We start from the raw sequence: 12773 nt of genomic DNA, 5'->3' as shown, positions 1-12773 counted from the left end.
TCCACACTTCTCTCCTTCATCCCTTCATTCACTCCAACTCCTCTTCTTCTTCTTCTTCTTCTTTTTGTTGTCGTTCCCTGTGAAGGTCAGAAGCCTAAATTCGAATTAACAGGCCCTTTCAAAGTGAACATAAAAGAGGCGTCCTCAAATGTGAGGAGATAATTCAACAGACTGATTCACAGAGTCCTTCATGCCAAATTGAAAATGTTTGATCTTCGTTAATAGATATGTCACCGGCAGCTCATTAGGTTTCGACTCTTTGTCCCGTCCTGCTCTCTGCTCTCAGCTCTCAGTTCATACAACTTTTGTTTTTTGTCTCCATTAACTGTCTCGGTCCCAGGGAGTACCGCTGTCGGTTTACCAACACAGACACCATGCTGTTCTGCATGAGGGTGATGGTGGGCGTCATCATCCTGTACGACCATGTCCACCCCGTCGGGGCCTTCGCCAAGACCTCCAAAATTGATGTGAGTATGACAAATGCCTACAAACATGAATCACTGCTGTCCAATCAGTTTTGAATGTGCCCTATTTTTTGCGTTGTTACTGTATATCCCATGTTGAAAAGGCTAAACCAGGTAAATCTAGTGCACCTGAGGGATCTAAAATAAAATCTGAAATAATGATAAATTGACATTTGGATTAATTTCTACACAGGTCAACCAATAGTCATCAATCACAAGTCATCAGTGTTTGATGTTGTTCTGATATTTAATCATCACAGTGTGCTGTAAGATTTTAGTTTACAGTGAATAAAGCTTGCAGTAAGCCTCACATTGCCTTTGACTGTTGCTATATACCTCCAAACTTATTCTATTTATCTGGGCATCAATGGAGAGTTGTATTAGCTGTCAAGCTTGCATTTGAAACACTTCGATACTCGTCTCCCCTCACCAAATTGAATGGCAAAAGCAAATAGCTTTTTTTTAGGTGCTTTACCGCCACCTTCTGATGGGAGTAACACATTACAACCAGGCGCCGGTAAAAACAAGGGAAATAAGGAAGAACAATATTCGCATATATTAATGAATATTTTTTTTATATATTTTAATGACTATTCGAATATTCAAAAATCATCTCCCATCCAGAAATCAAACAATTTGATGAGAAAAAACTCACTATTTAATCCAGCTGCTTGCAACTCATGTCCACACAAAGACACGACACGTAGATGTTGCTTCATTTTAAATCATTGCAAGCCAAACAGTTGAGCATCCACTGGTCTAACCTTACAAAGACATGTGTTGGCTAATGCCTGACACTAGTAGATGAGGTCACATACCTCCATGTATTTGAGTCTGTTTGGCTGCTGCAGCCGGAGACGAGCTCGATCCTCTGACCTTTCTTTAACTCCCTGTGTTGTCTTTGTGGCGGACAGATGAAGGGCTGCATCAAGGTGCTGAAAGAGCAACCGTCCAACAGTGTGGAGGGACTCCTGAACGCACTGAGGTGGGTATGAACGCAGACAAACAGACATGCAGAGACACGAGGACTAAATAACAGATTTGTGAGAGATTTTTAACCCATCTTCCTTCCTCAGGTATACAACACGGCATCTAAATGATGACAGCACCTCCAAACAAATTAGGGCCCTCCTGCAATGAGAAAGAGAAGAGAGCGGCGGCGAGAGGGGAGAGAGGAAGGAGTGCACTCGACGGAGGAGGAAACAAACACCACTGGCTGATAAACCTGTTTGTTTACAACGAACAAAGAAAATCATCCGCAGGTTAAGAGCAACCTGATGAGAATAAGAAGAGGAAAATAATTATATATATTGTCAGCTGTCCATCATTCTGTCTCTCATTTTGTAAAGTAAGAAAAGAGAAAAAAAAAAAAAAGCAAGAAAAGAAGATATAGATATATATTAAAAGAAGTGAAACACAAGCAGCAGATGAAAAATAAGGTAGGATTAAAGAGGAAGCTATATTGGAAAATTTAAGGTCAGAAAAAAAAACAAAGGGTTCATGTTCCAGCAGTAGTCTGACAAGTATTTTTGCACACACTTTGAAAAACAAATCTCCTTTCCCCTGAAATCTGATCCCAAACTGGTTCCCGGACACTTCAGTCCTACAGTTGGATGTGGGGGGTTTTAGCTGTAGGTGGCCGGCCTCTCTGCCTCCTCCAGCTGCACTGATCTCCACCTGCTGGTGAGTCATGGAGCAACGTGATGGATACTCTCCGGAGATTTGCTCCCACATTCTTTTCTGTGTCTGTGTAGCTGGAGGAAGGGAGGCAAAGACAAGAGCAGCCTTTTTTTTTGTGGGGGGGGAGGGAGGGGGATTTCTGTTTTTTTTTTCTTCCTCATCGTCCATCTTCCCACTCATTCATCCATCCGTCCATCGACTAGACATGTGGTTTTTCCTTGGCATGAAAAGAAACACAGATCCACCCATGTAGTGCGCGCCCCGATGCTGTATCTCGATCCAGCACAAAAAAACATCTCGTGAGCCGTCTGGCTTTTTACTTGAATAATGTGCTTAACTCTCTCTGTCTTTCTCTCCATGGTGCTAATGTGGCGTAGATATCACAGCTTGGTAGATATATCATTTGGCTGTGAGCGATGTAAGACATGGGACAGAAAAAAAAGGGTTTTGTCATCCTTTAATTTGCACTAATATGTTAAATAAGATTTCTCGCTAGTGCAAAAAACTGGATCAGGAATCAAAAAGGTATCCTAGGAAACCACAGCACACTTTACTTCTTCACCCAGTGCCAAAGCTGATTGGTTTACGCTCTTATTATGACATCATTAAGCTGGGCTCAAGGGAGTCTTGTAGTAACACATCACCGATCATTTCTTTAGGTACACGTGAGGATTAGAAAACAGCCAAGAAATGAGATTTACACACATTTTAAGAGAAGATCTGAGTGCTCAAGTGTACATATGTGAGGGTTTTTCTCCACAAGCGTCTACATGGGCCGCTTAGGTCCTCGAGGAAAACACACACACACACACACACACACACACACACACACACACACACACACACACACACACACCTGCATACAAACAACTAGAGCGCTCTCTTTTTAGGTTGATTAAGAACTACGTCATTCAACAAGTGGGAAATAAAAATGAAAATAAAAAAAGATTCTAAAGGAGTTTAAAAAGAAGTGCTGTACTTTGGATGTCTATAGCCCTTAGTCTAATTTAATTTGATCTTATAATATATTTTCTATACAGGGGTATGTGCACAAGCATATTCTGTATAAATACATAGATGGCATGTTGTAAAAGTTCTGACAGAAATGTGTAAATAAGGTGTTTTTATTCATTTTTAATTGTTCAGTGATGCTGAAATTGGGTGTGTTGTCTCTCAGAATTACCATGCGTTTGGCTTGGACCATCGGACTTGCCGTAGTCATAGGTTTCAGAAATCCAGCTTCATTATGGCGAATGAACCAGAGGAGGGAGGGGAGGGACGCTGAGGGGAGGGGAGGGGCAGGGGCTGTCCATTTGCTTGTTCTTTTGTATATTTTGTGCAACAATAAACTTGTCATTTATTACATTCAACCACTGATGTTCTGCCTCTTCATGAGTCTGTCCGATAACTAAAACCAGGTTTTACATCTGGAAGTAGAGGAGATTTTTTTTTTCTGAATTATTATTAATGGATAATTGATTTAACCTTTATGTTTATCATTTAATATAATGCAATGTCTGGTGCACAGTTTCATCCCAGATATTTTTTATTACAGGCCTGTTGCTCTATTTATTACAGGCCTCTAACCTCTCCAAGCTACTATTAGGTTGTCAAATGTAACAGATATGACAGTTAAAGGACCAAATCGCCAGTTATAACCTTATTGCCATCAGATTTAAGAAAATAATGACAAAAAACATCAGTGCTGTCATGTTGAAAAGTACAGTGATGCAGTGAAGAACTACAGGTTAACTTCATCTGTCCGGATTGCTAGGGGTCGAGCTCTAGATGCCACACCAAAACAAATCCTTCCTCTCTTCACTTGTACTGCAACTATATTTCCAAGAATGAAAAATGAGTGCAGAGGATTTTACAGATGTCGACACATTTTGTTTATATTTTGGCTGACTTGGATATTCAGTTACATCTATTTGATGTTTTTATATTCAGAGAATACAGCTGCAGAAATGCAGCTGAGAGGCCGAGGTTGCTGCAGCATCACCCGTGTAAGAGGTTATAGGACCATCTAGAAACTGGTGGTACCTTTTTGTTCAAGTTGCCCTCTGATGTCAACCGAAGATAATTTACTCTGCTGCAATCAATGTCAGTGCGGGCAAGTTTTTGATGAATGCTGTTGCCGACGTCAATCGAGAGAGCCATCTGTGTTTTACTACGTATGAAAGTTTTCTCCTCACTTAGACAGATTTGTGCTGGAGATCTCTTTTGGGATGTAGTGGATAAAACCAGAAAAGACAACAGAAATCAGCAGGACCAAGGGGGCAGACAAAATGGGGGAGGATGGGGATACATGGCAACGTTGGACGAGTGGTTTTCTCAACACATTGTGTTGTGTTTAAAATAGCTTTGAATGTTACAGTATATGATCAGCACCAGCAGCTCCCTGAAGCTGGGGTGCTGCAATGTGACAGACTTGGCAAAGAGAATCGAAGAATTTGGCGAGTCAGGTGTCAGAAGTTTGCATCCTGGTTCAGCAAGGCAGGAAAACATGGCAAAACATTTTCTTTTTCCCTGTTTATATAGCACACACTGAAGAATTAACAACCTCAATCAATCACATTTACCATCAACACTGGGTGGATATCCACATTAAATCCACGCAAAATGTCCTTTTAATCCTTATTCTGGTGAAAGAGAGACAACATGATGCCAGTATGAATAACAAGTTTTAACATTTAAAAAAAAAAAAAGTGTTGAAAAAAGGGCAGAAGAGCAAGTTCATGTGCAGAGTGTGGAGAGTATGGTCAATATCAATAGTACAAACAGAAGAGAGCAACAAAATAAAGCAAAAGAATTATTAAGAGATGAAACAATATGAGAATGGAGAATCAAATGAAAACTGATCAGCATGCAGCCTGTGATGATGGGTCATAAGTAGATGTGGCTTTGATCTGAGAACTTTGGGACTAATAAAATAGCATATTTATCAATCTACATTAAAAAAACAAGACATGTTGTACATTCAACTTGATTGAGCGTCTCCATCACTGACTTCATGAAATATGATTACACAATATTTTAAGGTGGGTTTAGGTTCAAAGCTTCAGTCACTTGTCCACAGATTTTGTTGGTGCCTCATGGTACAAAGTGTTCTCCTGTAGCATGGACTTCAGTCAGGCTTCCCATATCACCACAAGGGGGCAGCAAATGATCACTTTAGATAAAAGACAGAAACTCAAACCGATTTGGATAAATACATATAAACAACCTGCTCATCCTGATCAAAACATAAGAGACTTAATTCACATCAGCTCCTAATCACAGTTGGCATTACGACAAACATGAAACAATTCATGAGGCAATTCATGTGCTGTTAACAAAAGAGCAAAAATGCTGACAATTTTAAAAATTAGACAACCTGAAGAGCTGTAAAGATCAGTTTGGTATTTCACTGGCAGTCACAGTGTCTGTTATGAGACTGTTATGAGTAAGTTTAACTGAAGAATGAACTGCAGGAACACAGTCCACCCAGATGAAAGGTCCGTCTGACAGTATTGTACTGCAGGAATGCTAGAGGATGTAAAGTAGGGCACGGGGGCACAGGAGAGTCTGTCACAAGTTATATATGGAAAAGAGAGCAGCAGGCAGACATTGTACCTTCTTATGGGATAAAAAAAAAACCCACAACCACAGCTTGAACTGTACAGAGAGAGGAGGAGGTGTAAGGAAACACACACACTCCTTAATTAACAATCTTAATTAATCTGGATGTAAAATGTCAAAAAAGATATTAGACAAATTAGGGATCTTGTGGTTTGGAAGGGGAGTGTATCAGAGTGTGTGTGTGTGTGTGTGTGTGTGTGTGTGTGTGTGTGTGTGTGTGTGTGTGTGTGTGTGTGTGTGTGTGTGTGAGTGTGTGTGTGTGTGTGTGAGTGTGAGTGATATGGACCAGTATCCACGGGTCTGGCCTTGGCTGTGTGCCCTAACTGTCATGTAATAAATAAGGAAGCAGTGTTTCACTTTACTTCCCTAATGGCACGCTTTCAAAGTCAGAGGAGCATTAATCCTGACAAAGAAGGGGTATTTTCTAATATGGGACATACTGGGTACTTTCTATAAGGAAAAAATTTACAACTAATTTGATTATGAAATGAGGATGTAGGATTGTAAGTTGTTGGTTTTAGACTGTTGTAATATGGCTGGAAGTCCCATCATAGCAGCAGAGGACAAATAATGACTCAATATTTGTTCAGATAAAAGATCTATCGTAAAATTTTGATTATACAATAATCCTGGAGAGCACACAAGGTCATCATGACTGTTTTTTTTCAGTTAGATTCTTCCAACAGTCAAAGTTATCACAGATGATTCAGAAGTTCCCCTTGTTTGTCTTAAAAAAAAAATCCCCTCCTTTGTTTTCACTCTCTTCCCTCTTAAAGACACACCACAGCAGGGGCTCGGCCAACGGATCAAGTGTTAACCGTTAACTGTCCCCGAGGAGGGAGGGAGCAGCACCTTATCAGACAAACTGAGGGTGAAAGACAAACAGCAGTGGTTTTCCCTCCTTTTGCTTCCTCTGCCGCCTTTCACAGAACTTTGACACACACACACACACACACACACACACACACACACACACACACACACACAGTCTCCTCTTACACACCTAACTGATGGACAGACTTCATATCAGCAGACAGTCGTTGTCCTCACCAGCCGTAATGTAAATCAGCCTCAGACTGTCATTGAAGCTGGTGACCAACTGTCACGGCGCACAAATGTGCTGACCAACTGTGCCGAACAGATCTGGGTGCATTTTAACGAGCCTGAATGTACCCGAATGTGTCTGAATGTGTATTTGTGCCATGAGGACAACAGTGTTCTAGCAATTTAAAATGCAGGATTCAGCGCTAATTTAATACGTTAATACTTTACAATTTAAAAGTTTGTCAGCTTTGGTAAAAGAGAGCAAATGTAATTGATGCGATGTTTCTTTTTAATCTAAATTTAAAAGCCTGACGTCTACAGACCAAAACGTCACAGCTTGTTGACCCTGATGAAGTCACAACCCAAAACTCATTGATTTAACATTACAGTTGTTCTATATACTACATGTAGCTGCAGTTTTTACCCCTGAACATACTGTATGTTTACAGAGGAGGTCACAACTACAGCCACACTTGTAGAATAAAAAATAACTTCACTGTAAAAGCAACATGTTTCAGCTTGTGGCCTCCATCAGCATCATCTGTGTCAAATGTTGCTGCAGCTTTGATCTCTTCACAGTTTTTCCCTCCTCCGGTCACCTTGAAGGAGGTGAACTTGTGCCAGAAATCTCTGCAGTGTACAGTTTGTTTCCAGCTCAGCAGCATGCCCACATATAACATGATTAAAACACACTTCAGTCACGTACGTAACAACATGAAAAATCTAATATTGGAGAAGAAACATTAATAATACAAGGAGCATGGAGACCACATTGTATTGTCTATAAAATGAGCCACTTATTACCTCAGCTAGCATTAGAGTGGTGATATACTCTGCTTTTTTCTCCGTGAGTGATGCACATGGGTAAAGCTTCGAATGCTATGAGCCAGAAGTCATAAATTTATCATTTCTGAATTTAATACACAGACAGAAGGTGCAACCAGGAGTCCCTGCAGAAAAAGCCCAAAGCACAACTATACAAGTTTAATAATCAATAGAGCGCATTACATAACTTCTCTGCCTTGGATCAAATATCACACATGTTGTATGTCAGCTGTCCACTGGGTACTGCATGACTCTAATGTTTCTCCAGCATCAAACACACACACTGCAAGGCAACAGCAGCAGATATGAGATCTGCTGCAGTGTTTCATGCACAGAGAGTGCAATGAGAAATATGTGAGGGTGCATTCACGTTTGTGAATCTAGGTTGGATCCTCCTTCCTGCCGACTCCTTAGCATGTTGCAACACAGCGTCTTCATATAATAGGGCGCTTTGTTAGAAATGAGGTGAAGAGGATGTGTGTGTGTGCACGTGTGTGCATAACAGCTGCTATTGGTCTACATGTCATCTAATGTTACATGTTGCATAACGCACTTAAGACATGAGCAAGCAATGTGCTGTCACACACACACACACACACACACACACACACACACACACACACACACACACACACCTGTTTTACAATACCTGTAAAAAGCTACTGGAGCCTGAACTTTTAACAACTCGTGCAGGTTTAACAGTTTTTGCTAACAAGTAGAAACAGTGAAAGTGAAGTGGTCACAGTTTAATTTAGATGAAGTTCAGGTCAGGGGAAACATGTCGATCTTCTGTTTACAGTCTTTAAAAGCAACAGAAACTAGGCAAGTCGTGCCTGGTAGGTCACACAAATGTGTCGCAGATGGGTTAAATTTACGATGACTTATCACAAAGAGCTACTTTGGGTCCATGAAAGCATGAGATCTCACTGTTTTCACTTTACTGGTGTAATACTGTCAGTAAAACAGCAACTGTACCACAAATATTTCTGAAAAAGTTAAGTAAAAAAGTATAAAGAATCAAAATGGAGCAGCTACTCAGCCGGAAAATATTAAGTCGTGTTGTGGACGGTGGTGAGACGGCGTCTTAAAACATACATCTTTGAACAAACAAATTTGAAAGTGGCAGCAGTTTTCCAAAGCTGAAGCTCGACTGGTTTAACCCAAGGGCAAAGTGGACAACTGACCTGGCTCCCCTGAAGCTCCTGGTTCACTGCGTGTCTTCTGGTTTGTGGTATAACAACATGTGAACACCACACTGACATACCAACAAAGTCATGTTCATGTCCAAATGATGAACATCAAGAAATGTCCATGAAGACCAATATTCAATTCTCTTTTAGTACCTTTAGCTTTCCACCAACTCAACAAAAACTAAAAGTCACATTTTTTAGCTGTTAAATTCTGCAGTGTGTTCACCAGCTATTTTCTGACTGGCCAAAATAAAGAAAAATACACAAACCCCTAAGCGAAAAGATATTCAAGTGCACCAAAGAACTGGGGAAGTGGAGAGATACAGTAATAGTGTGTGTCATCCCTTTTACACTACATGTAGTCATTTGATCCAGTGTAAATCAGTCTCTCCAGGGTCACAATAATTCATGGAAATTCAACAAATCATTTGATTCCTGTAATTTTTCCGTAACAAAGGTTATCATAAACTCCATTGAAGGTAAGTAGAACTACATTCAGTGTAGAAATAACTCATTTACCGTCAGCAAAGCTTTTCAAACTCTTCGAGCTCTCCTCCCATCATCAAAACAAACATATGCTGGAAAGAAACAGCAAAACAGTGAGGGGATTCTGGGAAATGTGGTTTTATGATAGGAATTAGGCTACCAATGTGTTGAATTACATGTCTTACAGTTGGACAAGATAGTACTAGTTTTGTACATTAAGTATGTGTTCAATAAATATCATACAAAGCACTTATTTTACTGAGGATGTCGCTTAAGTTTTCAATATTACAGTCACAAACTGTTTTTTTAAAGATATGTCACTTTTATGACTCAGGTATATTGTTTGTCTTTGAGCCCATTAAATTCAGACAAAAACAGTTACAGGCGTCCAGTAGCTTAGTTTTGCTCCCCGGTATCTAATTTGTTGAAGAAAAACTGTCAAAAAACAATGTATATTAGTTTATTCTTGTAAGATTTATAATAATTTATATTATGACATGTGATTGTGCTCCTTTAATCTTCACCTAAATTAATCCTAATTTAAACTTCAACTTTACAACAGCCTTAAGCCTTTAAAAGTCGTATTTTACAAACTGCAGTAGTAAAGGTACACAGCCTGCCTGCGCGCCGCTGACTTCCACCCCGGCAGCGAAAGCGTTAAGCGCTGCAGAAGGAGGCGGATCCCGACTCCACCCACTCCGAGCCTATTTGCATATCGGGCGGGAAGCAGTGGCTCTTTGTTGCTGCTGAGCCCAGCCAAAACCCCTCCCACAAAACACCGCACTGGCGGGAAAAAGCCGGCTACAGCGCTTAACTCACTGACAATGGAGAAACCGCACACACACACGCGCGCGCGCACGCACACGCGTACACACACACACACACACACACACACACACACACACCTCTTTGTCTCATACTGTACACTCACTGCAGAGACTACATGAAGAGGCAGTGAGGCTGCTTTGTTGCTTCTTTTACAAGCTCGCACACCCATTTCCTGCCTGAGAGCAAAGGTGAAAACAAGTGGACACTCATATGAACGAGACAGAAGATGGACAGGAGGACGGAGGCAAAACCAAAGTGTGTGAGGAGTGGGACAAACATGTAGCCCAGCAGACATAATACATCAAGAGTAAGCAGCTTTTCTATAATAAGCACACAATGTGTGACATTAGACTACAGTGCTCTCTCTCTCTCTCTGTGTGTGTGTGTGTGTGTGTGTGTGTGTGTGTGTGCGTGCGTGCGTACGTGCCCTCCGAAGTGCTGCCCTGGGAAAAGTGTTCACTGGGTTGCTGGAAAAACAGGAAGGCATGTCATGCTCTGGATTGGGGAGGGAAGAAGAAGAAGGAAAAAAAAATAAATAAAAAAGTAGCGAGCAGCCCCCGCATTACATAACCTGGCAGGAAATATGCAGCAGAGAGAGAGAGAGAGAGACCGAGACAGAGAGACTATAGGAAGCCATGCATCCACGGCACCTATGACACTTTCCTTAAAGGCTTTTCGCATCTAATCACATCTCTTCCTCTCCTCTTCCTTCTACCGCTTTTTCGTATACGGTGGCCGCTACAGGAGCCAGACAGCGTGACGTAAAGCGAGAGATGGAGAGAGAGAGAGAGAGGAAGAGGGAGAGGAAGAGGAAGAGGGAGGGAGAGAGAGAGAGAGAGAGAGAGAGAGAGAGGAGGCTGCATGAACTCATTGAACCCCTTTGGTCCCTACACACACACACACACATCAATAAATGATGGCCTGCACTTGGCCATGGATGCATACATCACATTGAAACGTTATAAAACATCATCCCCGGATTGGGCTGCAACACACTCATTCTTCATTGTGCAGCGGTGTGTGTGTGTGTGTGTGTGTGTGTGTGTGTGTAAAATCCATAATGCATACAGGTAAAAACACACAACTATTGCACTTCTATTAAGGGAACCACACACACACACACACACAAGCGCTTGAGCAGTACAAAGCAGCTGCAGTGTGTGTGTGCTTCATATTAAACTGGTAATATAAAACAATAAACCTGTCACAGCACGCACGCACGCGCGCGCACACACACACACACACACACACACACACACACACACACACAACACAGTACTCTTTTATCTGATTGACTCACACTTGACTGTTGTATTTCTCACTTGGTTACGTAACACTCAAGTTTTGAATTTGTCTTTGTCCTCTTTCTTATAGATGGCAAAACACTGACCCTGAACAGAGGAAGTTGGCATGCAGGAACAAACACACAAACACACACACACACACACACAAACACACACACACACACACGGATCTTTACAGAGAAAACGATGTCAAGCACAGGTATAAGCACTCGGTACGCTCTGTATTCGGGACAAGGCTCAAACAAACTCACACTGAGCGGCTGCCACTCTGATGGTTGACCTTTTGCCGCTCTTAACCGTCTTTGCTGGCAGTGACAACAAAAGAGATACACATTCCCAACCAAGTCCTTCACGTTCTCCAACTCTGAGATTATAAATGTGCGGTGTCTAGTATTCTGCCACCGACAAACATTCAGTATTATCTATAAAACATGACCCAGCACAAGACATATTTCCCCCAAATTGGTATTCAAGTCAACAATGTCTTCGGCTACAGCTGCGGCTCTATCTGATTAGCCGCTCGCATGTCTGTCTGTATGTGTCGGTGCGCGAGTATTTTTCGTCTCGCCAGGGCCAGATGGCAGAGAATGTTTAGTCAAATGGGATTAGAGATTAGGATTAAGTGGACTTCAAATTACCTAGACGCACAGTCACTGGATGACACATTACTACAGCTCAGAGGAGGTGAGCCCCGGCGAGTTCAAACACACACACACAGGCGTATGTTTACCATCGCTGGAGTACGAAGCGGGTAAATACACAAACACAAACCGTGAAGACAAAGTTCTGATTGGCTCAAAATGTTGCACGACAGTAAATTTGGGAGAACTATATTGTGGTATTGAAGGAACAGTTTGACATTTTGAAAAATACACTCATTCCCTTTCTTGCATGAAAGAGTTAGACGAGAAGAATACACATATTACTAAGTGGGCTGAATGCTGAATATCAAGTTACATCCAGCAGACGGTTACTTTATCTTAAAATGGAGACAGCGTGGCTTTGTTTTGATAACAAAAGCTGGATATTTATAGAGACCGTAGACTATATTTAAAAGTGGATGCAGATTCCAAGTCTGAAAAGTGAAACGCCATAAAGTGTAATACCACCGGAGGCCACTAAGTGTTGGCTCCAAAAAGCCTCTGGCTCCATAGACTCCCATTCAACTCCTATGAAATACCAAGTCAATTAATTTTTTCCACAAGTTCTGATGATGTCATTCACTTAAGTCACTCCTTCTTTATTAGTTTCCAGTTATCCGGTCGAACTGAAAATAATCCCATCATTAATTAGATATGAGGCCTCAAAAACTGGTATGTTTTTGGGCATGT

General features: G+C 41.4%; 1 protein-coding gene across 3 annotated transcripts in view; it reads left to right on the top strand.

Annotated features, from left to right (window-relative positions):
* The window catches only part of fam49al (family with sequence similarity 49 member A, like), a 34580-nt gene extending 31580 nt beyond the window's left edge, over positions 1-3000 (top strand). For all 3 annotated transcript variants that reach the window (XM_069177111.1, XM_069177113.1, XM_069177112.1), the window contains 3 exons: positions 341-467; positions 1379-1449; positions 1541-3000. In XM_069177111.1, coding sequence (XP_069033212.1) covers positions 341-467; positions 1379-1449; positions 1541-1604 — 262 coding nt within the window. In that variant the 3' untranslated portion in view covers positions 1605-3000. The remainder of the gene's footprint in view (positions 1-340; positions 468-1378; positions 1450-1540) is intronic.
* The last annotated feature ends 9773 nt before the right edge of the window (positions 3001-12773 follow it).

This window comes from Embiotoca jacksoni, unplaced genomic scaffold (genome assembly GCF_022577435.1).
Source record: "Embiotoca jacksoni isolate LCO1_2020_lvr unplaced genomic scaffold, fEmbJac1.0.p SCAF_7, whole genome shotgun sequence".
NCBI classification, from domain to species: Eukaryota; Metazoa; Chordata; class Actinopteri; family Embiotocidae; genus Embiotoca; species Embiotoca jacksoni.
The sequence above is the reverse complement of the archived record's forward strand: the minus strand, read 5'-3'. Positions and strand labels throughout refer to the sequence as shown.